Genomic DNA, 26,581 nt, shown 5'->3' on the forward strand with positions numbered 1-26,581 from the left:
ACTCAAACTTTTAATAGACACTGGCGCTAACGAGTCCTTTATCAGCCCCGAGGCAGTACAACGCTATTTCCCAAATTTTCCCCTTAAGTACGACCCTTTCGAGGTCACCAACGTTCACGCCGTGAGCCGAAATGATTATTCGCTAACGATACCCTGTTTCCCGGATCTTAGTGACACTGGTGATATAAATCAAAATCAAAATCAAAATCAAAATAATTTATTCAGCAAATAGGCCACAGGGGCACTTTTACACGTCACATGTACATAGGTATTTAAAAAAAATATTTAAAATTGAGTTGAAATTACAATTGATACTATTATATACTAATTCTAAGTTCTAACTAAAGTTAACTCTATACAATTAATTAGAGATGTAGAAGGTCTCTAAATGTCGAATTACAACCAAGAACTACACTAAATTTTAATATAAAAAGTACAAATACAAAAAAAAAAAGTCTAAAATTACTTTAGAGGTGCAAATGACTCTAAATGTCACAACTAAAAATAAAATGTATATCTACTTAATCTAATTCTCCTTAGAGATGTATATGGTCTCCATGAGTCAAAATCATATATTTAAAATATTCACTAAAAGAAAGGAAACAAACGACAACCGAACAAAGTGTCCTAATTTAATAAAAATTAGAATTAAAGTTACTAAGTTATAACAGCCCCAGTAAGCTTAAACAGACCGGTCTTCACAGACGGCACCCGTTCACGAGTATGACGCGTATCTCAGCCATCGCCTCCCTCAACCTTTATTCGGGAAGGTGGCGACCCGATCAACGACGCCACCGCAGCAAAGACTTTTAAGTGTGCATGACATGTTCAAGCTGCCAGGCTAAATTAAATATTCAAAGAATAAAACATAGCTGTAAGACACTATATTCTGTGCTCGTATGTTACAAAGGAAGGAAATATAGATTTATACAATAAAATTAAAGTAAGATAAACATTAAACATTAAACACATAATCTTGGAGATGTATAAGGTCTCCAAGTGTCCACAACTAAACTTAAATAAAAACAATATAATCAGACGAGAATATGTTCTCATACGTCAATTGAACACTAGTATGCTTAATTACACAATGCAGAGAAAATGAAAAAATATATACGACTTCATTCATCTATTGACAAGCAACCACCTTAAAGGCATCCCTATCATCTATAAAATCCTTCACAGTGTAGTACGCCTTACATAACAACAAACGCTTAATGCGTGCCTTAAATTTGTCAAATGGCAAATCCACTATATCGGTTGGTACTTTGTTATAAAAACGTGTACAGTTCCCGACGAAAGACGTACCAACCTTACGGAGACGGTGGGCGGTCACAGCAAGTTTATGTTTGTTCCTTGTGTTATAGTTATGGATGTCACTGTTAAGCTTGAATTCGTGGATATTTTTCCGAACATACATAATATTTTCGTATATGTATTGAGAGGCAACGGTAAGAATGTTCACCTCTTTGAATTTTTCTCTTAAAGATGCTCGACCGCCCAATCCGTAGATTGAACGGACTGCTCGTTTTTGCAGCACAAAAATAGCCTGAATGTCTGCAGCTTTTCCCCATAACAGGATCCCATATGACATAACACTGTGGAAGTAGCTAAAGTATACCAGCCTGGCCGTCTCTACGTTTGTTAGTTGTCTGATTCGCCTTACTGCGTAAGCTGCAGAACTAAGTTTGCCAGCTAAAGTGGCTATATGTGCATGCCATTGCAGTTTTGAATCCAAAGTGACTCCAAGGAAAACTGTTCGATCTTCAAATTCCAGCGTTTCACCTTTCATTTGGATCTTACTGTTATTTACCTGCTTAACGTTCGGAAGCGCAAATCTGATGCACTTGGTTTTCTTGGCGTTTAGAAGTAAGTTATTCGCCGTAAACCAGTCTGTTATGCTAGATAGTGCATCGTTGATGTTATCGAAGCTGCTTTCCTTTCTGAAACTATTTATATATCGTTTTCACGACTATTTTGATGGTCTGATAGGATATAATTTATTAACGAGTTGGGAAGCTAATGTTGACTTTAAAACACACATTTTATTCACCCGAACTTCAAGCAATCCGATACGAGTATATCACTCGAGCCAAGCAAATAATTACTTCGAGAAAATAATCCCGGCAGGCACGTCGAAAATAATAAAAGCCCCGATTAACACCGCAGACGGTGAGGTCTTAGTAAGAGACCAGATAATTAGCAATTGCATGATTCATGCCTGTTTTACAGTGGTTAAAAACAGCCGTGGATATATAGAGGTTGAAAACCAATCCCCGAATGACGTCATTTTCTCGCTCGACCAGCCAGCTCAAGCTGACCTCCATAGTATCGAGTGCATGCGCACCGAACTGTGCCCTAGTACACGCGCAGAGGACGTCGCGCCTGCGCACGGAACATTTGAACGAGGAAGAGGCGAGTAATTTAAAATTACTTTGTTCCCAATATGCCGACGTTTTCTATATTGAGGGAGAAGCCCTTACATTTACCAATAAAATTAAACACCGAATTAGGACTACCGACGAGATACCAGTTTATACGAAAAGTTATCGGTATCCATTTATACGCTTATTATTATCTATTATAGTTGATCATTTAAGTATTCTTTCACAGAGTAGTATGTTTTAGTTACTAGTAGTTTTTTTAATTTATTTACAAATATATTAAATTTTACTTCTTTTTTAATATCTTCAGGTAATTTATTGTACAGTTTTATTGACATTTTTAAAGGGCCAGACGAGTGTAGTTTTAATCGAGAGGGTGGTGCCATTAACCGTGAGTTATGTCTAGATGGGTGTGAGGAGGGTATATCTCCTCGTTTTGTGTAAAATTCCATGTATTTATGGACAAATTTTACCACACTGGATCTAGCCAGCGGGTTTTATCAAGTTGAAATGGACCCCCAGGACATACCAAAGACAGCTTTCAACGTAGAGCAAGGTCATTTTGAGTATCTCAGGATGCCAATGGGCCTCCGTAATTCGCCCAGCACTTTCCAGAGGGTCATGGACAACGTGCTGAGAGGCCTCCAAAACGAAATTTGCCTCGTGTATCTCGACGACATAATTGTTTTCAGTACATCGCTACAGGAACATATGACCAATCTTGAAAAGGTTTTCCAGAGGTTAAGAGAATCAAATTTTAAGATCCAGATGGATAAGTCTGAATTCCTGAAACTTGAAACACCTTACCTTGGACATATAATAAGCAAGGACGGCATAAAAAGCCGAACCCTGAGAAAATCTCTGCGATACAAAACTACCCGATACCTAAGACACCAAAGGAAATTAAGCAGTTTTTAGGCCTCCTTGCCCATACTACTAAGCCCCTTACTATTTGCCTAAAGAAAGGAAACAAGATTGCTCTTAACTCTGACTATGTTAGCTGTTTTGAAAAATGCAAAACTCTCCTTACAAATGATCCTGTGCTACAATACCCCGATTTTACCAGAGAATTTATCCTGACAACAGACGCTTCTAATGTCGCTTTGGGCGCTGTCTTATCCCAAGGCCCAATAGGGTCTGATAGACCAGTATGTTATGCTTCCCGAACCCTTAACGAGAGTGAGCTTAACTATAGTACGATTGAAAAGGAATTACTCGCTATAGTTTGGGCCACAAAGTACTTCCGACCCTACCTTTTTGGACGTAAATTCAAAATTCTAACTGATCACAAGCCCTTGCAGTGAATCATGAATATAAAGGAACCAAACTCACGTCTCACCAGATGGAGACTGCGGCTAAGTGAATATGATTACACAGTCGTATATAAAAAAGGTAAATCCAACACAAACGCCGATGCCCTATCCAGAGTGGAAATCCACAATGAGGAAATCGAATCCATCGTAGCCGACGAGCTTTGCTCAATACTACCCAACCCTACAGAAATACCGGAGACGTTAGGCAATTCTTCCACAGAAACTGTGCATACCAGCGAAGAGAGCCCCATATTGGAAGTACCAATTACCGATGAGCCACTCAACAAGTTTCACAGACAGATCGTGCTTACAGTCGTAGATGATGTAAAAAGGAAACCGACCGTGACTAAACCTTTCGACACTCACACCCGCGCATCCGTTCAAGTATCAAATTTCAATTTAGAGATAGATGTTGTTAACGCTATCAAAGAGTACGTCAACCCGAAGGCCAAAACCGCCCTGCTTATACAGCCCCCACTCGCCATGTATAAAATCATCCCCATCATCCAGAGCAGTTTCAAAAGCTCCGCTATGAATATTGTGCTTTCCAAAGTAGAATTGGAAAATGTAAAGGATTATCTTAGACAACAGGAAATCATTAATAACTACCACGATGGGAAAACCAATCACTGTGGCATTGCCGAATGCTACCTAGCACCCTCCCGAAAATTCTATTGGCCTAAAATGAAAGATCAAATCACGAAATTCATTAACGAATGCACTACTTGCGGTCAGGCTAAATATGACCGAAATCCGGTAAGACCTAAATTCAATATCGTACCCCCCTCGACTAAGCCTTTTGAGACAGTTCATATGGACCTATTTACAGTTCACAATGAAAAATACGTAACTTTCATGGATGTTTTCACCAAGTATGGTCAAGCATATCATTTACGAGACGGAACCGCAGTTAGTATTCTTCAAGCCCTTTTGAAATATTGCACGCATCATGGAGTTCCCATCACTATAATTACTGACAACGGAACTGAGTTCACTAACCAGCTCTTTGACGAATTTGTCAGGTTCCACAAGATAAATCACCATAAAATTTTGGCTCATTCCCCAAATGACAACGGCATCATAGAACGTTACCATTCTACGCTCCTCGAACATCTCCGCATACTAAAATTAAAACAGAAAGATGAACCTATTATCAACCTTATGCCCTATGCTGTCATAGCCTATAATAGCTCTATTCACAGCTTCACTAAGTGCAGACCATTCGACTTATTGACAGGTCATTTCGACCCCAGAAACCCTCTCGACACTGACATAACCGAACGACTCTTGCAACAGTACGTCCAAAACCATAAGATGCAAATGAAACAAGTTTATGATATAATTAATGATACATCCCTTTCAAATCGAACCTCCCTAATAGAGAGTAGAAATAAAAGCCGCGAACCCGAACCAGAATATACCCCGCAGCAACAAGTATTTATAAAAAACCCCCTAGCAAGCCGACAGAAAACCGCCCCTCGTTATACCCAAGATACAGTACTAGCCGATCTCCCAATACACATTTATACCTCAAAAATAAATTAATAGTTTAAAAAACACTATAAAACACGCTTTTATAAATGCACGTAATAGCCAAAAATAAATTATGGATCGTTCAAGTTGTCTCTATTTGTGAGCTGAAGTTTAAAAACTATGTGCTTTTAATTATAATATTTGATTGTAAAAGCGTGGGGCGCTGGAACAGGAAAGACTTTTTGTATAACTTGCTGATAAATCAAATTATGCTATGTTACGGGAAGGAGGTTACACAGATTGACGCGCTAACTGGAGTTGCAGCATCACTAGTAGGTTCTACATTAAACAGTCAAATCAATTAAAAGTCAGTGTTCAAAGTAGGTACCAGTTTGTCGAACTCAGACAAAATATGCGCTAGTAGCAAGGAGAGTCGACAGTCACCGACACTTAGAACGCCGCTTTTTTCCGGTAATCAAAGTACAAAAGGGGAAAGTGTCTACAGTGACAGGATGCAGAGTTCTTGTTCCTGGACGAGATATCTTTGGTTCTCTTTGGTAACCCTTAGGCGGCATATGTAAACGTTATGTTCTTATGCAACTTCATTCGCCAGGAAGTTCGGATTAGTATTTGTTTACAAGAAAGTCTTTCCTGTTCCAGCGCCCCACGCTTTTACAATCAAATATTATAATTAAAAGCACATAGTTTTTAAACTTCAGCTCACAAATAGAGACAACTTGAACGATCCATAATTTATTTTTGGCTATTACGTGCATTTATAAAAGCGTGTTTTATAGTGTTTTTTAAACTATTAATTTATTTTATACTTTTTAGTCATCAATAATGAAAAACTTTTAACACTTATACATAAATTTATTTCAAGTAGGCGGATTTTACATGCCATTTGTGGCTTAACGTGTACTTATTGCTAATTGCTACTTAATAATAACTAGCGGCTACCTTCTTATTACGGTATTATCGTAAAAATGTTTATACCTAGTAAGTTATCCGTAAAAGATAGACAATATAGACATGTGCCATCGCGGACTTTTTGAAGACATTAGAGAGACATACTTTCGCCATACATTGTTTTGAAGCTCTCAGCTAGTGGGATTTTGTTTGACTCGATTAGAAAATATTGTCACATTTCAACTAATTCAAACAAAATTTAAGTATTTCTTTTTGCCGAGCCCCCTTTATTTGCTCTTAAGGGTCACAGGAAAACCATTACCCAACTTATTTTAAATACAACGTTGATCTTTCTTTTATGCGGAGGCTTCGCCCCCCGAGCCCCCTTTGTTTGCTCTTAAAGGTCACAAGAAAACGCTAACCCAACTTATCTTAAATACTACGTTGATCTTTCTTTCATGCGGGGGCTTCGCCCCCCGAGCCCCCCTTTGTTTGCTCTTAAAGATCACAAGAAAACGCTAACCCAACTTATTTTAAATACAACGTTGATATTTCTTTTATGCGGGGGGCTTCGCCCCCCGAGCCCCCCTTTGTTTGTTCTTAAGGATCACAAGAAAACGCTAACCCAACTTATCTTAAATACTACGTTGATCTTTCTTTCAAGCGGGGGCTTCGCCCCCGAGCCCCCTTTGTTTGCTCTTAAAGGTCACAAGAAAACGCTAACCCAACTTATTCTAAATACTACGTTGTTCTTTCTTTCGTGTGGGGGCTTCGCCCCCGAGCCCCCCCTTTGTTTGCTCTGAAAGGTCACAAGAAAACGCTAACCCAACTTATTCTAAATACTACGTTGATCTTTCTTTCATGCGGGGGGCTTCGCCCCCGAGCCCCCCTTTTCTTTACCCTTAAGGATCACAAGAAAACCTTAACCCAACTTATTCTAAATACTACATTGTTTTTCCTTTATGCGGGGGCTTCGCCCCCCGAGCCCCCTTTGTTTGCTCTTAAAGGTCACAAGAAAACGCTAACCCAACTTATTTTAAAAACTACGTTAATCTTTCTTTTATGCGGGGGGCTTCGCCCCCCGAGCCCCCCTTTTCGTTACTCTTAAGGGTAACAGGAAAACCCTAACCCAACTTATTTTAAATACAACGTTTATCTTTCTTTTATGCCCGGCTTCGCCCCCGAGCCCCCTTTGTTTGCTCTTAAAGGTCACAAGAAAACGCTAACCCAACTAATCTTAAATACTACGTTGATCTTTCTTTCATGCGGGGGCTTCGCCCCGAGACCCCTTTGTTTGCTCTTAAAGGTCACAAGAAAACGCTAACCCAACTTATCTTAAATACTACGTTGATCTTTCTTTCATGCGGGGGACTTCGCCCCCCGAGCCCCCCTTTGTTTGCTCTTAAAGGTCACAAGAAAACGCTAACCCAACTTATTCTAAATACTACGTTGATCTTTCTTTCATGCGGGGGCTTCGCCCCCGAGCCCCCTTTTCTTTACTCTTAAGGATCACAAGAAAACCTTAACCCAACCTATTCTAAATACTACGTTGTTCTTTCTTTCATGCGGGAGGCTTCGCCCCCCGAGCCCCCCTTTGTTTGCTCTTAAAGGTCACAAGAAAACGCTAACCCAACTTACCTTAAATACTACGTTGATCTTTCTTTCATGCGGGGGCTTCGCCCCCCGAGCCCCCCTTTGTTTGCTCTTAAAGGTCACAAGAAAACGCTAACCCAACTTATTCTAAATACTACGTTGATCTTTCTTTCATGCGGGGGGCTTGACCCCCCGAGCCCCCCTTTGTTTGCTCTGAAAGGTCACAAGAAAACCCTAAACCAACTTATTTTAAATACAACGTTGATCTTTCTTTCATGCGGGGGCTTCGCCCCCCGAGCCCCCCTTTGTTTGCTCTTAAAGGTCACAAGAAAACGCTAACCCAGCTTATTTTAAATACAACGTTGATCTTTCTTTTATGCGGGGGGCTTTGCCCCCCGAGCCCCCCTTTGTTTGCTCTTAAAGGTCACAAGAAAACGCTAACCCAACTTATTTTAAAAACTACGTTAATCTTTCTTTTATGCCCCCTTTTCGTTACTCTTAAGGGTAACAAGAAAACCCTAACCCAACTTATTTTAAATACAACGTTTATCTTTCTTTTATGCGGGGGCTTCACCCCCGAGCCCCCTTTTCTTTACCCTTAAGGATCACAAGAAAACCTTAACCCAACTTATTCTAAATACTACGTTGTTCTTTCTTTCATGCGGGGGCTTCGCCCCCGAGCCCCCCTTTGTTTGCTCTGAAAGGTCACAAGAAAACGCTAACCCAACTTATTTTAAATACTACGTTAATCTTTCTTTCATGCGGGGGCTTCGCCCCCGAGCCCCCTTTTCGTTACTCTTAAGGGTAACTGGAAAACCCTAACCCAACTTATTTTAAATACAACGTTTATCTTTCTTTTATGCGGGGGGCTTCGCCCCCCGAGCCCCCCTTTGTTTGCTCTTAAAGGTCACAAGAAAACGCTAACCCAACTTATCTTAAATACTACGTTGATCTTTCTTTCATGCGGGTGGCTTGACCCCCCGAGCCCCCCTTTGTTTGCTCTGAAAGGTCACAAGAAAACGCTAACCCAGCTTATTTTAAATACAACGTTGATCTTTCTTTTATGCGGGGGGCTTTGCCCCCCGAGCCCCCCTTTGTTTGCTCTTAAAGGTCACAAGAAAACGCTAACCCAACTTATTTTAAAAACTACGTTAATCTTTCTTTTATGCCCCCCTTTTCGTTACTCTTAAGGGTAACAAGAAAACCCTAACCCAACTTATTTTAAATACAACGTTTATCTTTCTTTTATGCGGGGGGCTTCACCCCCCGAGCCCCCCTTTTCTTTACCCTTAAGGATCACAAGAAAACCTTAACCCAACTTATTCTAAATACTACGTTGTTCTTTCTTTCATGCGGGGGGCTTCGCCCCCCGAGCCCCCCTTTTCGTTACTCTTAAGGGTAACTGGAAAACCCTAACCCAACTTATTTTAAATACAACGTTTATCTTTCTTTTATGCGGGGGGCTTCGCCCCCCGAGCCCCCCTTTGTTTGCTCTTAAAGGTCACAAGAAAACGCTAACCCAACTTATCTTAAATACTACGTTGATCTTTCTTTCATGCGGGTGGCTTGACCCCCCGAGCCCCCCTTTGTTTGCTCTGAAAGGTCACAAGAAAACCCTAAACCAACTTATTTTAAATACAACGTTGATCTTTCTTTCATGCGGGGGCTTCGCCCCCCGAGCCCCCCTTTGTTTGCTCTTAAAGGTCACAAGAAAACGCTAACCCAACTTATTTTAAAAACTACGTTAATCTTTCTTTTATGCGGGGGGCTTCGCCCCCCGATTCCCCCTTTTCGTTACTCTTAAGGGTAACAAGAAAACCCTACCCCAACTTATTTTAAATACAACGTTTATCTTTCTTTTATGCGGGGGCTTCGCCCCCCGAGCCCCCCTTTGTTTGCTCTTAAAGGTCACAAGAAAACGCTAACCCAACTTATCTAAAATACTACGTTGATCTTTATTTCATGCGGGGGACTTCGCCCCCCGAACCCCCCTTTGTTTGCTCTTAAAGGTCACAAGAAAACGCTAACCCAACTTATCTTAAATACTACGTTGATCTTTCTTTCATGCGGGGGGCTTGGCCCCCCGAGCCCCCCTTTGTTTGCTCTGAAAGGTCACAAGAAAACCCTGAACCAACTTATTTTAAATACAACGTTGATCTTTCTTTCATGCGGGGGGCTTCGCCCCCCGAGCCCCCCTTTGTTTGCTCTTAAAGGTCACAAGACAACGCTAACCCAACTTATTTTAAATACAACGTTGATCTTTCTTTTATGCGGGGGCTTCGCCCCCCGAGCCCCCCTTTTCGTTACTCTTAAGGGTAACAGGAAAACCCTAACCCAACTTATTTTAAATACAACGTTTATCTTTCTTTTATGCCCGGCTTCGCCCCCGAGCCCCCCTTTGTTTGCTCTTAAAGGTCACAAGAAAACGCTAACCCAACTTATCTTAAATACTACGTTGATCTTTTTTTCATGCGGGGGACTTCGCCCCCCGAGCCCCCCTTTGTTTGCTCTTAAAGGTCACAAGAAAACGCTAACCCAACTTATCTTAAATACTACGTTGATCTTTCTTTCATGCGGGGGGCTTCGCCCCCCGAGCCCCCCTTTTCTTTACTCTTAAGGATCACAAGAAAACCTTAACCCAACCTATTCTAAATACTACGTTGTTCTTTCTTTCATGCGGGAGGCTTCGCCCCCCGAGCCCCCCTTTGTTTGCTCTGAAAGGTCACAAGAAAACGCTAACCCAACTTATTTTAAATACTACGTTAATCTTTCTTTTATGCGGGGGGCTTCGCCCCCGAGCCCCCTTTTCGTTACTCTTAAGGGTAACAAGGAAACCCTAACCCAACTTATTTTAAATACAACGTTTATCTTTCTTTTATGCGGGGGGCTTCGCCCCCCGAGCCTCCCTTTTCTTTACCCTTAAGGATCACAAGAAAACCTTAACCCAACTTATTCTAAATACTACGTTGTTCTTTCTTTCATGCGGGGGCTTCGCCCCCTAGCCCCCCTTTGTTTGCTCTGAAAGGTCACAAGAAAACGCTAACCCAACTTATTTTAAATACTACGTTAATCTTTCTTTTATGCGGGGGGCTTCGCCCCCCGAGCCCCTCTTTTCGTTACTCTTAAGGGTAACAGGAAAACCCCAACCCAACTTATTTTAAATACAACGTTTATCTTTCTTTTATGCGGGGGCTTCGCCCCCGAGCCCCCCTTTGTTTGCTCTTAAAGGTCACAAGAAAACGCTAACCCAACTTATCTTAAATACTACGTTGATCTTTCTTTCATGCGGGGGACTTCGCCCCCCGAGCCCCCCTTTGTTTGCTCTTAAAGGTCACAAGAAAACGCTAACGCAACTTATTCTAAATACTACGTTGATCTTTCTTTCATGCGGGGGGCTTCGCCCCCCGAGCCCCACTTTGTTTGCTCTGAAAGGTCACAAGAAAACGCTAACCCAACTTATTTTAAATACTACGTTAATCTTTCTTTTATGCGGGGGGCTTCGCCCCCCGAGCCCCCCTTTTCGTTACTCTTAAGGGTAACAAGAAAACCCTAACCCAACTTATTTTAAATACAACGTTTATCTTTCTTTTATGCGGAGGGCTTCGCCCCCCGAGCCCCCCTTTGTTTGCTCTTAAAGGTCACAAGAAAACGCTAACCCAACTTATCTTAAATACTACGTTGATCTTTCTTTCATGCGGGGGCTTCGCCCCCGAGCCCCCTTTGTTTGCTCTGAAAGGTCACAAGAAAACGCTAACCCAACTTATTCTAAATACTACGTTGATCTTTCTTTCATGCGGGGGGCTTCGCCCCCCGAGCCCCCCTTTTCTTTGCTCTTAAGGATCACAAGAAAACGCTAACCCAACTTATTTTAAATACTACGTTAATCTTTCTTTTATGCGGGGGCTTCGCCCCCGAGCCCCCTTTTCGTTACTCTTAAGGGTAACAAGAAAACCCTAACCCAACTTATTTTAAATACAACGTTTATCTTTCTTTTATGCGGAGGGCTTCGCCCCCCGAGCCCCCCTTTGTTTGCTCTTAAAGGTCACAAGAAAACGCTAACCCAACTTATCTTAAATACTACGTTGATCTTTCTTTCATGCGGGGGGCTTCGCCCCCCGAGCCCCCCTTTGTTTGCTCTGAAAGGTCACAAGAAAACGCTAACCCAACTTATTCTAAATACTACGTTGATCTTTCTTTCATGCGGGGGGCTTCGCCCCCGAGCCCCCTTTTCTTTGCTCTTAAGGATCACAAGAAAACCTTAACCCAACTTATTTTAAATACAACGTTGATCTTTCTTTTATGCGGGGGCTTCGCCCCCGAGCTCCCCTTTGTTTGCTCTGAAAGGTCACAAGAAAACGCTAACCCAACTTATTTTAAATACTACGTTGATCTTTCTTTCATGCTTCCCCCTCGAGCCCCCCCCCCTTTTTTTCTGTTCATATCTTCCGGCACCATCATCAGGCCTTGAAACCTAATCGTAGTCATAGTTCATTACAAGGCTTTTCTAAGAAGCCCAAAAACAGCTATGATACGATGTTCCATCATGTAGTTCCAGTTCATATCTTCCGGCTCCATCATCAGACCTTGAAACCTAATCGTAGTCAAAGTTCATTACAAGACTTTTCTAAGAAGCCCAAAAACAGCTATGATACTATGTTCCATCATGTAGTTCCAGTTCATATATTCCGGCTCCATCATCAGACCTTGAAACCTAATCGTAGTCAAAGTTCATTACAAGACTTTTCTAAGAAGCCCAAAAACAGCTATGATACGATGTTCCATCATGTAGTTCCAGTTCATATCTTCCGGCTCCATCATCAGACCCTGAAACCTAATTGTAGTCAAAGTTCATTACAAGACTTTCCTAAGAAGCCCAAAAACAGCTATGATACGATGTTCCATCACGTAGTTCCAGTTCATATCTTCCGGCTCCATCATCAGACCTTGAAACCTAATCGTAGTCAAAGTTCATTACAAGACTTTTCTAAGAAACCCAAAAACAGCTATGATACGATGTTCCATCATGTAGTTCCAGTTCATATCTTTCGGCTTCATCATCAGACCTTGAAACCTAATTGTAGTCAAAGTTCATTACAAGACTTTTCTAAGAAACCCAAAAACGGCTATGATACGATGTTCCATCATGTAGTTCCAGTTCATATCTTCCGACTCCATCATCAGATCAGCTCAACAGTACCATATTATTGTATTGTCATCGGAACTACATATAGCTGCCAATTTTCATTACGCTACGACTCCTGGAAGATGGTTAAATTAGCCTCCGCAGATTCCATTACATAGTTAGTTACATACACGACGACCTAATAAAAGCGTGTTAAAAACGAGGACCCGTAGCTAAATCACGCATAAAACGCGTCCCTAAAGGAGATCATCCCTTGTTACAGAGTTCTTTTGCTGCTGACAATTCCCCTGATGCAGGGCTCGGAGATAAAACTTGAGAGCCTAGATGATGGACCCGGAGTTCTGCCCTACAAACTTGGACCCATGCGACTTACGACTCATTACCATACCTACCTGCAATATATACAACTTGACGAAATAAAAGATAAAATTAGTTTAACCTTTGGACAGCTACAGATATGCAAAGCTAGACTAGTTAACGACACGTACCTTTTATATGAAAATCAAATAATATATCTAGTAAATAAATTACAGAAAGTGGCAAGTCAGCTTGAAACCTTAGAACCGGCACGAGTTAAGAGAGGTCTCGTGAATGGACTGGGGACAGTAATTAAAAGCATCAGCGGAAACCTAGACCAGTCGGATGCCATTAACTATAATAAACTTACAACTGAACCAGAATAAAATAGTTTCAGAGTTAAATAGTCACGTGAGCCTAAGCAAGGATTGGGCAAGTCGCCAAGGCAGTATATTAGACACCCTGGTGGAAAATCAAAAGAAAATTAACGCCACCTTAGAGGTAATTTTAGATAGTAATGCTTACAGAGAAAATAGTTTAATTAAATATGCAAAATTTGCCCAACTTTTAATAATTTTAAGCGAAAACGTGGAAGATTTGAGCCAGGAGCTTTTAAGAATAGAAAATAGTTTAGCATTTATCCGTAGTTCTAGTGCTCATCATTCTATGATAGAGATTAGCGTTCTAAGAAGCATGTTAGACAAGTTAAAATTATTATACGGTAGCGATAGAGTCCTAGACTTAGAGTTGCCAGAATATTATGACATAATACGCCCGGGATCCTATTACACCGATAGCGAAATAGTAATTACATTTCAATTTCCTATAATAGCGTCGGAGGTTTTCGACCTATTTAGACTGTCCATTGTACCCAATCGAAACCAAGAAGTCCTCATCCCACCATATCCCTTCCTAGCAACACATGAGGATTCATTCATGTACATGGAGGCAGAATGCCCGAAGTTTAACCACCACTATGTCTGCGAGAAAGGAGCTAGCCTTCAACTTCGGACATCACCAGACTGCATCAACAGATTGATCAAGAATGAAGACACGGAAGGATCCTGCCATCCCGCTACAGTATCCCTGTCAAGACCAGCCATGGAGGAACTGGATGGTCAACATTATATCATCTCACTTTCGCGACCAACGAAAATACAATTATCCTGCAACAGAGAAGATTTCACTACACTACAAGGAAGCTATCTAGTTACTATCCCACTGAAATGTTATCTACGAACAGCGGAGTTTACAATCACCAACGACAAGGATGTAATAAAAGGACATCCTATAAAACTAGCCGACATCCCCCGCGAAGCTAACGATCAAGCTAATACGGTACGCCCTCACATCAGTCTGAAATCCATGGACCTCAAAGGACTACACGACGCCGAGAGTAACCTCATATTCGAGACTCCTCTCCAGTTGGATGCGAGTCCGTCAAACACGTTATACCACACAACTATACCGCTGTACGTCACCCTAATACTAGGTGCAGGCGCACTTACGTTCGCAATCTTAAGAAAATTCTACAGGCACCGTTCAACTGAAATCTCACCAAAACCAGAGCCAAGTAGCAGAACACTCAACGACGGAGCCTCAGAAAACTTAGAGACACACCGAACCCAGGATAAACTCCCGTCGATATTTTCACTAAACGTGGGAAAATAATCGCCGATCTGTGGATGGAGGAATTACATATTGCACCATAAGGAGAACCACCGAGTCAGCTGCGTACGTTCACCGACCTGCCGCACGAGGCGCAAGATCAGCATAACACGACTTTACCTAACTAATGCAATTCTATTAGCACGCACTCTTGATTCAGACTTCGAACAATTGTCATCGCACTTAGGCTATAATTTTTGTATCTTTGATTTTAATTAAATTAGTAATAAAAGTTTTTGGTTTTTTTTCGGACCTCCGATTGTAGCTATCGTAATTAGTGTTCATTCATCATTCAATTGTTGTGTTTTTTACTAGTTAAACCAAGCCATACGCGTAAAGGCTCACAGTTTGCCTCGTTGAATGTGCTTCCTAATAAAACATAATAACGTACTCCTATGTTAGTAGTTGTTAAAGTGGACCCCAGGCTCCCATAAGCCGTGGCGAATGCCGGAATAACGCAAGGATAATGATGTTTGTTGTTTCAGTCGGTATACAAACGGGTGTCCTCAGAAATCGACGTGGGGATCCGTATGATGGAGATGGCCGTCCACGGGCACAAGGTGGCCGACGACCATATCTTCAGCGTAGCCTTGCATCGCCGGAAACCGCAGTGGACTGACAAGCCTGTCATGATCTTAACCATGACTCGGGTAAATTACCTTATCGTCTATTTGTTACGTGCAGGACTGGTGCGGCCCTCATTTTGTCGGCTTAACCATATTAAATTGTATTAATGTTGGATATGCCCATAAGCAAGATGACGTGTATTTATGACAATCAGCGCCACTCTGTCACGCACGTTGCCAATACAGTAATGTTCAGTTTGGTATGACAAAGACGCCTATGACCATATCTTCGGCGTTACAATAGATTTAATCATTTCTGTGCTGATGACACGAGAGGCGTATGTGTCGTATGAAACGGCTAACGTGTCATGAAAAAGTTGTTCGCCGCCACAGCGTATAGTTTTTGAAAATGGTAGACGTAACGAAATGATAGCGAAGATTGTGATTTCGGCGTTCCCCCTGTGTGACATACGTTATTGAATTTGCTTTACCGTGACTTATCTTCCAGGACCTATTCTTCACCAAGTGGCATATGAACGATACGATCAAGAAAGTGGACCAAATGACCATAGACTCATTCAAGTCCGATCAGCCCGAAGACTATCTAGCAGCGTTGCTGGATCTAGACCAAGATATCCGGCGGTTCTCGTTCAATCACATGAGCACTAGCGCTGCTAGTACCGCTAGCCAGTTTATTGCTATGACAGTGTTGTTGGAAGGAGGGCAGGGTAAGTAACATGATCATCTGAACATTCTAGTCTGACTGACCCGAAGATTACCTAGCAGCGTTGCTGGATCTGGACTAAGATATTCGGCGGTTCGCGTTCAACCATATGAGCACTGGCGCCGCGAGTTCCGCTAGCCAGTTTATTGTAATGACAGTACTATTGGAAGGGCAGGGTAAGTAACATGATCATTGATCATAGATTTGTTCGAGTCAGATCGGTTCGAAGAATATCTAGCAGCGTTACACGATCTAGACAAAGACATCTGTCGGTTCTCGTTCAACCACATGAGCACTAGCGCCGCGAGTCAGTTTATTGCCATGACAGTGCTATTGGAAGGAGGACAGGGTAGGTACCGCTATCGACTACTTTTAGGGCCAGTTGCATCAACCACATTTGACAGATACATCATCGTCACGCAGCAGACGTCTATGGAACTTCCCATACAATAAAATTGAAACGCTTTAACGGCGACAGAAGGTAATAGACCTTCTGTATGTATGGGATCAATACATTCCACGACTCTTCTCTTTCTGAACACTACCTAATTGATGACAAATGGTTTGATGCAATCCATTACTTTCAGATTTCACCTCCGAACAATGCAACGAGATAAGCGTAATCCTCAGCTCAGGCGACGTGCTATCAGCCGAAGTACCGCACATCCTGGACCGCCTGGCGCGCAAACTAGGAGCCTCAGGGAAGGTGGAAGAGTTCCGCGCGCAGAAGCCTAAGGACGCGCTCGGATGGCTAGAGGGCAACCTGCCGGATATACACAAGGAAGTCATGGAGTTCTTGAAAAAACATGGCCACAGGTGCATTATGGAGGTACGTTAATTACGGCTTCACTCGCGTTAGAAAGAGACAAAAAATAGCCTATGTCACTCTCCATCCCTTCAACTATCTCCACTTAAAAAAAGCTCCGTTTTGTCGTGAAAGACGGACAAATAAACAGACACACACACTTTCACATCTATAATATTAGTATGGTATATACTAGCGTAATTTAGTGAATTTTGCAACTCAAATTGAAGTTTCATCATTTTAATTTTAATCATTATACCTTCCTTGTTTCTATGCTCAAACGGACATCTTTTACTTGACTATTTTTGGTCATCAGTTTGACTTGGTATCCAAACCCTGGGCTCTGGTACCGGACGACCTGATGGAAGTCTTACAGAACATGCGGCCTCCCAAAGAACCCGTCAAATCGCACGCCAAGACTGACGCCGAGATAATTGCAGCACTCAAAACACCAAAAAAATCAATCACAAGGTAAGTAATATGTGATAATGTCTCTGTATGAATGAAGTCACGGCTTTCGTATACGCCTCATTTTTATCCGTAAGATTTGTGGTTCCATTAAAAAATCCTTCTGGTCCTCCTATCACCACGATAAGAACTGCTAATGTATTATGTATTTGTTGTATTGTTGTATTTGTGTGTTGCCTACTGCAGGAAAGTCCTCAGCTGGCTTCTACCCCTCTGCCGGCGCACCGTGCGGCACCGCGAAGGCACGAAAGCGCACCTCATCCTCGCCATACACAAGATACGGCTAGCCGTTCAACGACTAGGGCAGCTATTGGTCCAACGATGGTTCCTACCCGATACTGACCTGGTCTACTACTTCCGCGTTCACGAGCTGCTGGAATATATCGAGACTAGGAACCCAGACTTGCTGAAGAAGTGAGTATACGCACAGCTAGAGCTAAGGGCTTATATTATCGTAGAACCGCGAAGGAACGAAAGCACACCTCATCCTCGCCAACCACAAGATACGGATAGCAGTTCAAAGATTAGGGCAGCTATTGGTCCAACGGTGGTTCCTGCCCGATGCTGACCTGGTCTACTACTTCCGAGTTTACCAGCTGCTCGAGTATATCGAGACTAGGAACCCAGACTTGCTGAAGAAGTGAGTATACCTACATGTACCAACAGCGCAAGAGCTCACCTTAGCATAGTTAATGACCTATAAACTCGTATGAGATACAACTAGCTCTCCAATGATTAGGCCAGATATTTTAGTAGCGGTGGTTCCTTCCCGAGGCCGACCTGGTCCACTACGTCTACGTTCACTGATTTGGAATGATTCAACAAAATTAATACTTTACAGAATATGTATAAACAGATATTCTTTTAAATGTTTTTTCTCAAATGATTTTTAAAACTTTTTTAGGGCCATGCAACGCCACCAGCATTTCGCCGCTTGGTCAAAACTGCGATTTTCCGAGCTGAACTCAGGCTGGCTATCACCTCTGCCGGCGGTGAGGCCTCAAGTGAAGGCCGGCGACGCGCGGCTCGAGGCCACGTCCGTGTGCGGCGGAGAGACTATAGCGCGCGCCTGCGTCGTCAAGGACCTCTCGGAGGTACACTCACTCTACTCGGTGCTACTATTGTATATACTCATAGCTTGCGGTTCGCAGAGTTGATCTCCGGTTGTCGCCACTGCCCGCAGTGAGGCCGCAATTATGTGACCTGCGGTTTTTTGAGCTGAACTCGGGCTGACTGTCGCCTCTACCCGCGGTGAGGCCGTAGGTGGAGGCTCGAGGGTCTGTGTGCAGCGGCGAGAGCGAAACTCACTCTGATCAGCGGGCGTAGCACACTAGTTGGATAAACTTTATCGCATCGGTTCATCCCTATCGCACTGAGGCCGAATTCCGAAAGTACACTATCGCATGTTTATCATAGAAATATGATCATAGGTATGTATGCCTCCCTTTTTCTCCAAAAAAGGACGGCATGTTGCCTATGATCATATTTATATGATAAACATATGATAGTGGACTATCGGCCTTACTAATAGTGCGAAAAGGACGACTTGATGTTTCATCATTTATCACGCGACCACGATTGCCTGCCAGTTCTACTAAAGTATGTGACTTTACTTATGATATGACAACTGATTTTGTGTAGTGTAACAATAATCTTCAGTCCTTTAGCATTTCTAGTAATATGACGTGTCGTTTCCAGATCGGGCAGCTACAACAGGGCGACGTTCTAATAACGCACTCGACTGACATCGGTTGGTCTCCGTATTTCCCGCTCTTGACTGGCATCGTCACGGAGCTCGGGGGACTTATTTCACATGGTTAGTATTTATACAATGCCCCATTTAAACGGTTTAATAGGTCGGCTGTCCCGCTCTGAATTGTAACCTTATGGCTTTTTAATAAGACCTACCGACACATTGGCAGCCTTTATAGTAATAATGGTGACTTTTCACAGGTGCGGTGATAGCACGAGAATACGGCCTTCCATGCATAGTGGGCGCAGCCAACGCAACAGATATGTTCTGCACCGGAGACATGGTGCGCCTGTCGGGCACACACGGCGTGTTAGAACGTGTCACCGTGGCTAAAGAAAATAGTGCTCAAGTGTCGTGAGTCGACTTAATCATAGTCATAGTGGGCGCAGCTAACGGACATGTTCCGCACGGGAGATGTGGTACCTGTCACACACGGCGGGCTAGAACGCGTCACCGTGGCTAAACAGAACAGCGCCTGAGTGCTGTGTGGCCTAGGTATGACTGCTGTGACTTAGTGACTGTACTGTACCTAGTCATTGTCATCATAGCGGATGTGGACACGGCTAACGTGATGGACATGTTTCGCACGGGCGACACTTGCTTGTCTTCCTAAACAAAACGGCGCCTCCGTTTTATACCCATGAGGTGGAGGCATTTTACAGGGAATTATTTTAAAGATAACAGAATTCGTGCCACAATTCGTCAGAATCAATACAATTCTATTCGCTAAACATAATCTACGAAGTTGATGAAGCCTACTGCGAATCGTGCAACAGAAGAGTTTCTTGCTCTGAATGCTCTGCCTTTGCCTTGCCGATGATAATTAAAATATGGATTTGTTAAAGTCCATTGGGCTTCATCGTCTTTACGATTAATATTCTTGTATATCAGATTTTTCAACGGGTTCCTAGAATGTGATTGATATTGTTGCAGCAAAAAGGCATATCCTGGACATAAAAGTTAACTTTTTGTAATGTTTACCATCGGATTGTTTTGTAATTAGAAATAAGAGATTTTATCATGTGATTTATTAACTAATTGTGAACTGATAATTGTACAATACTATACAGTGTTCATTGCAAAGTTACCTATAATGTTTTACTGTTATACCAAGTGATAAATAATAAAAAATAAAAAACAGAAAGTGTCTCCCCAAACCTATACGCGGAATCTGGTCTCGCCGACCAAAAATCGCTCGTCAGTATACGCATGCGTCCAGCGACGACGACGCGATTATTGGTCGCTAGAGTCGATTCCGCGTCGATAAGTTTGGGGAAACCCTAATAGGACAGGGTCATGTACAGTCACCGGCATAAATATGTGATGATTTCTATACCTTGTCTCATTAACATCTTGTTTGAAATGTCATGCGAAATTGTAAAACAATTTAAAGCGACAAGGTACAGAAATCATCACTTATTTATGCCGGTGACTGTATCAATTTTCGGACTCTTAGAAATAATATATTGTATACCAACAGATTAATTTTAGATGGTTCGATATCGTGTAATTTTATTGGTGAGATTTTATTTTGTGATGTATTTATTAGCTATTATGATAAGTTACTTTTGATGCTGAAAGTTTATATTATTAAAGTTAATTTGTGATAACATATTGTAATTTTTTTTAATCATGGATTTTATAAATGAATATACAAATTTCCAAACTTCCCATAATAAATTAAACAAATCACAAAACGCTCACTAGACTTGATTGGAATTGACGGCTAAATTGCGCTGCTTACAAAATTATTTCAAACCTCACTTAAAATTTCTGAGACACTTCGGTTTTGGGGTCAGTACTAGTAGCTCTTAGGCACAGTATAATAAAGAATACAGATGTAAGTAGTGCGAAAATAATTCCCTTCGTATTTTTATGGAAATGTAGGAACGAGTCATGCTATTTCAGCCAGTTTCAGTACAAGACGTACTAACACTCTGAACTAGCATGACAAATACGAACGTTTCCGTAAAACTACGAAGAAAAAGCTGTTCGCACTACTTCTGTACCTACTATCGTAGGTGTTGACGGCGAAGGGACGGCCGAGGATGTGGCAGAATGGAACGAATATACTAATTATTCGTATAAAATTGTATATATTTCGAAAATAATTATAAAAATCAAATCACAAAACGCTCACTGGACATTCACAACTAATTTCGCTGTGAGCAAAATTATTTATAAAATACACACTGAAAAAATCTCGTAGTAAACCAAAAACAATCACAAAACGTTCACAATAAATTTCACTTTTTTCATATTGGTCACTTCTAATAGCAATTATTCTGTATGAATAAATAAATCGCATCTTTTCTAATCGTTCGATCTAAATGTTCCAAGTACTCCGATTTTCCAATTTCCGATCTTTTAAACGCCAATCCCAATTTCGCACGTCGCCTGCGACTAACTTTAAAATTTCAAATCTCACTTAAAATTTCTGAGACCCCAGTTTGATGCATTACGTATCGGGGTCGGTCAAGACTAGCAGTTCGTAGGTGTTGACGGCGAAGGGCCGGCCTAGTATGACGATGTGGCAGCGGTAGGCGGGCGCCGGGACCGCGCCCAGGAGGAAGGTCCCGCGGTAGCGCACGCGGCCCACTAGCACCCGCGGTGCCACTACCACCGCGCGTGTCGGGACCGTGGCGCCCGCGCGCCACGGGATCCATTCCACGTCCGCGTTGCATAGTACCTGAAAAAGATCACGTTGGTTAAGTATGAATGGAGTTATTGTGGCCAATCAGCGAGTCTTCTGTCAAGGCTGTCAGGAACGCGTGGAGGTATCGAGTGGAAATGAAACCTATACTATTTTTCATCTTAGATGAGTTCGGTGACACTTCCAGAAATTCTGAATTACGTATACATGTTCGCAAAATATTTAAAAAAAATTGATTTGTACTATGACAAAAAAATAAGAAAAATATTTAAAAACTACACTTTTTGAATATTCATTATCAGTGCTTATTAAATGGATTCCTTCAAATACGAGAGGAAAATAATGTTATTTTTAAATAAACAATGTATGAAAAGGAACATCCGCCCCTAGTATCTATTTTCCGTTTTATGCATTGCGTTATTTAAAAATGACCTTATTTTTCTCTCATTTTTATGGAACTTAGTTAATACAATGGTAATGCAATATATTAAAAAAAGTACAGTTTCTTTCTATTTTTCTTTATTTTACGCAAAAATATAATTTAGTTCGCAAGAATATTTAGCGAACATAGTACAGATGTAGTGCGAAAGGGGTTTCCTTTGGAAACCTTCGTATTTATTTTTATTTTATTTTATTTATTTTAGTTTATGGAGATCCAACAGCTACTATTACAATATAACACTACTGAATAAAAGATAGAAAGCCAATTACAGGATCACACTTATAGAAACAATACATATTAATACATTTGAGTACATATTACTCAAACGAAAAGCATCAACGCACGGACACAAACACATTGACGTAAGAATTCAGACCAAACGTGGTATTTCAATAGTGGATGGTAATGACAATTATAAGAATAACATAATTAAATATAAATGACAAATCTCTTAGACTTGCTCACACGAAACATTTAAGAATCATATAGTGCTTAATAACAGGGATTTTACAATTAAATACATCTATATCTAGGTCGTTTGCAAGGTTGTTTAACGCTCTACTCGCACGCGACAAGAAACTGTTCTGTCTGTATTTGGACGATGAAAACTTAACTGAAATAGGAGGATAGTACCTTTTACAACGTGTGGGGGTATTAAATGAGATGTCGGAGAGTAATTCAGGACTATCTACTAAACCAGTAGTGATACTGAGTAAATAACTAATGTCAGCTATTTCCCGACGCTTTTGAAGTGGTAATAAGTGATGTTTTTTACAAGTAGCTAGATAATTAGAGGAGCTATAGGGGGATTTTATTTTGAAGCATAGGAATTTAACGAATTTACGCTGAATACGTTCAAGCCTTTGGATGTAGGTAGCATAGCGTGGGTTCCATATCTGAGAGGCATACTCCAGCTTGCTCCTGACTAACGAACAATAAAGCACTTTTAGTATTTGGCATGCTAGTTCAGTCAATGTCAGTGCAATAGCATGACACGTTCGTACGTTTCCGTAACAATTCGAAGGCAAATCTTTTCGCACTACATTTATTTATTTATTTATTTTTATTTCAAATACGTTACACAGTATGACAGTAAAAACCAAATCACTGAGTAACTAAAAACCATAAAAGCATGACAAATAAACACATCAAAGTAAGAAAAAATCAACACATCACAAATTATCTAGATTTATGTGACAACGTAACGTCGAGGCTTCGTTGCGTCGTCTGTCCGGGCGTAGAATTCGGCAGGTTGCCCCGGAACCGTCGAAAAACTAAACCCTTCGGCCATCTGTACCTGTGCGTAATTCAGAATTTCTGGAAGCGCCACCGAACTCATCTATGGTGAAAAATAGTATAGTACCTGGTACTTGGTGTAGTGGTGCACGGCGCCCTGCGCGTACAGCACGCAGCAGTGCTTGGAGGGGCGCAGCGCGGCGGGCAGCACGCGGCCGCGGTGCGTGGTGCGCGCCACCCACGTGTCTCGCACAACTCTCGTATAGCTAGAGGCAGCACCTGGTACTTGGTGTAGTGGTGCACGGCGCCCTGCGCGTACAGCACGCAGCAGTGCTTGGAGGGGCGCAGCGCGGCGGGCAGCACGCGGCCGCGGTGCGTGGTGCGCGCCACCCACGTGGCCTCGCCCGCCGCGCCCGCCGCCACCGCGCCGCTCGGCACGGCGCCGCACGCGCTCACCACCCACACCGGCCCGCCCGATTTCCACAGGGATATCCATTCTGGAATTGAGGTTTGCGTACAGTATGGCACTCTCATAGCTTGGCTCCGTTGTAAATTTAGATACTGGAACTCAGGACAATATTACGGGAACACCTACTACAATTTAACACAGTCCAGGGGTAGCCCAAAGATCAAGGCATTAACCATGAGAGATGGCGCCATCTGGGGAATATTTCCACCAGCCTTCCCCTTATACCTTTATCATAAAAAGATAGGATAATTCTTTAAGGCCAGTATCAAACCGTCTGTGATCGATTTTCAATATCTTGTGGTTAAGGCGCATCAGTTTCGCTTGTCCTAGTTCCGAAATTTGAACGGGACGGCTGGCGCAAAACTTCGAAACAACATCAGGTTCGAACCTAATGCACTATACGCCTATACATGTGCAAAAATGAATAACGAATAAAAAAGTACAGGCTAATTCACCTGGAATGAGTCCCATGAATTGATTTTCCCAATTTAATTGAATGATTTGCGTATTGTAATTTTTCCAATCTTCTGCACATTCCTCCACTTTACTTTTAAAGTAATTCCATCGCCTAGGGTAGTAAACAAATCCGTGAAATATATTATTAAGACGTATGTAAAATATTTGTTTAGAAACAACTTCACTTACAAATCCTGTCGCTCTGAGTCTGTAGTAGAAGACGATGGCCGTAATGAATCAGTCTCCTTTACCTATTTTTAATACAAAATATTGTTACTTATACAAATCAACATAATATATAAACCAAAATAAAGTAGGTGTGTATTCACGAGCAACTAAGTAGGTACTAGGTAAATCTGTACTCAGTTCACGAAAAAATATCGTGTCACTCATGTGGGTAAACAAATAAAATATACAAGTTAGTATTAGTCTGAAAAAAGCATATCAACACAAGTTACCTACTTAAATAAATCATTAGGAATCTTACTATAACAGATATAAAGTGCGTCCATTTGCTGAACATATCGATAACTTGCAACATTTCGTTTTGACAGTCCATGTAAATTTTATTCTTTACAGTCCCTCTGGTCGGAGAGACAATCTAAAAGAAGATAAGTACTTATCATTATAACGTAATTGAATGGACCCACGAAATCATCTCAAAATCTTGAGAAAAACATTAAATGTGGCTGAACGTGAGTATCAAAATATATATCACCTTTTTATCCTGGTATCGAAGAGCCAGCCGTAGAATCAACTGCCTACTAAAAATATTGTACTGGCGCCATTGCAGGGCCTCCGTAGCTATTTTTCTTCGAAACGCATTCCACGACTCTGCTGTGTCTGCGAGTATTAAATTCTTTAGTTTACAACACCAATCTGGTAAAACGTTTCTATTGGTTGAACTGAACCAATATGAACGAAATAACTATTTTATCGATTTAGTAAAGCGCAACTGCCGTAGAAGCTGTGGTGGGTGCACACTGCGGGTATATTAGGAATTGGTAAATGTGGGTATGCTCGGATTTGAATAAAGGAGTCTTTGTCTCTTACTCGTGTTTGACTTACGTGTCCCATACTCGCATAGCGCACATGGCGCAGTCGGTAGGATTTATAAAAATAAAATGTATAAGGAATCGTTGTTGCCTCCACCGCCGCCATTTAATATTTTGAACAATGAACAGAATGTTACATTTGGGAATATTTCCAAGGCCTGGGAGAAATGGAAAAAATCATTTTAAATTTATTCGGTCGCGTCACGCGTGTGAGTTACTTAGAAAAAAAGGACGCAAAAGTGTAAATAAACATTTTGTTACATGTAATTGGTGAGCAAGGACGTGAATTGTATGACAAAGCAGTGTGTGTTGCGTAAAGCTTGCATCAATCCATCCGATACTAATATAATATTATAATATACAACGTGTTTCCGGTATCACTCAAAACCTCAGACACCCCAACTGATTTTTATTTTTTTAAACTCATCTAGAGTATTCATCTTTTAATCTGATGATTACTTTTTTTTTAATTGAATTTTTAATTTTCTGTACAGCTATACTTGACTTTTAGCTCTACACTCAATAAAATAATTGCTAACTACCATCATAAACCATAAAACTATTTATTTGTGTACGTTACTGCAACGACATAAGGTTTACCAATAGACAGCTAGATGTCACTGTAAATACTTTAAAGCTTTGTCACAGTAAACTTCAAATTGGACAGGTAATCACAGTAAGCAAATTTAAACCCAATATTCAAAATGACAAGGTTGTAATTAGGTACGAGTTCAATTTGTTATGAATTATGATAAACATTAAGATTAAACTGACAAACAACGTCACACTCGTAGCGGAAAAAAAAATCGTCCAAGTAACCAGCCAGTATTAATACCCCTAAATACTGAAAAAGGTAAACAACCTCTAGCAATGCGATATACACAATGTTGTATTACGAACACAATAGAATAGGCACGTAAAAAATAACTAATAATACTAATTTAAATAAAAATATTACCCCCATCAAGATATAGCTCAATCGATTCTACTCTCGAATCTGAACAAACGGTTTTCAGGTTTTTAGTGTTAAGTGAAACACGGTGTATAATATACACGGTGCTCGTGAGCATTGCGAGAGACTTTAAGAGCATATTCCTGATCCCATTTTAAGACTGAAATGTCATATACACTTTTCTAGATTTCGCCTAGTTTCAGAGTTATGACCAATTGAAAA

General features: G+C 41.4%; 2 protein-coding genes across 8 annotated transcripts in view; one reads left to right on the forward strand and one right to left on the reverse strand.

Annotated features, from left to right (window-relative positions):
* LOC125225242 (putative phosphoenolpyruvate synthase) overlaps window positions 1–20,708 on the forward strand; it is a 54,953-nt gene extending 34,245 nt beyond the window's left edge. The window contains exons 16-23 of the mRNA XM_048128849.1: window positions 15,266–15,430; window positions 15,855–16,074; window positions 16,658–16,899; window positions 17,192–17,346; window positions 17,530–17,757; window positions 18,248–18,437; window positions 19,042–19,159; window positions 19,297–20,708. Coding sequence (XP_047984806.1) covers window positions 15,266–15,430; window positions 15,855–16,074; window positions 16,658–16,899; window positions 17,192–17,346; window positions 17,530–17,757; window positions 18,248–18,437; window positions 19,042–19,159; window positions 19,297–19,454 — 1,476 coding nt within the window. The 3' untranslated portion in view covers window positions 19,455–20,708. The remainder of the gene's footprint in view (window positions 1–15,265; window positions 15,431–15,854; window positions 16,075–16,657; window positions 16,900–17,191; window positions 17,347–17,529; window positions 17,758–18,247; window positions 18,438–19,041; window positions 19,160–19,296) is intronic.
* A 413-nt stretch (window positions 20,709–21,121) lies between these two features.
* LOC125225496 overlaps window positions 21,122–26,581 on the reverse strand; it is a 51,631-nt gene continuing 46,171 nt past the window's right edge. The window contains exons 51-56 of one of the 7 annotated variants that reach the window (XM_048129238.1): window positions 25,071–25,195; window positions 24,840–24,953; window positions 24,542–24,603; window positions 24,352–24,464; window positions 23,707–23,924; window positions 21,122–21,785 (exon numbers count right to left, since the gene is read on the reverse strand). In XM_048129238.1, the coding sequence (XP_047985195.1) occupies window positions 21,555–21,785; window positions 23,707–23,924; window positions 24,352–24,464; window positions 24,542–24,603; window positions 24,840–24,953; window positions 25,071–25,195 (863 nt within the window). In that variant the 3' untranslated portion in view covers window positions 21,122–21,554. Of the gene's footprint in view, window positions 21,786–23,706; window positions 23,925–24,351; window positions 24,465–24,541; window positions 24,604–24,839; window positions 24,954–25,056; window positions 25,566–26,581 lie in introns of those variants that run through there. The other 6 variants (XM_048129239.1, XM_048129240.1, XM_048129241.1 and 3 more) reach the window with 6 other exon arrangements.

This window comes from Leguminivora glycinivorella, chromosome 4 (assembly GCF_023078275.1).
Source record: "Leguminivora glycinivorella isolate SPB_JAAS2020 chromosome 4, LegGlyc_1.1, whole genome shotgun sequence".
NCBI lineage: Eukaryota > Metazoa > Arthropoda > Insecta > Lepidoptera > Tortricidae > Leguminivora > Leguminivora glycinivorella.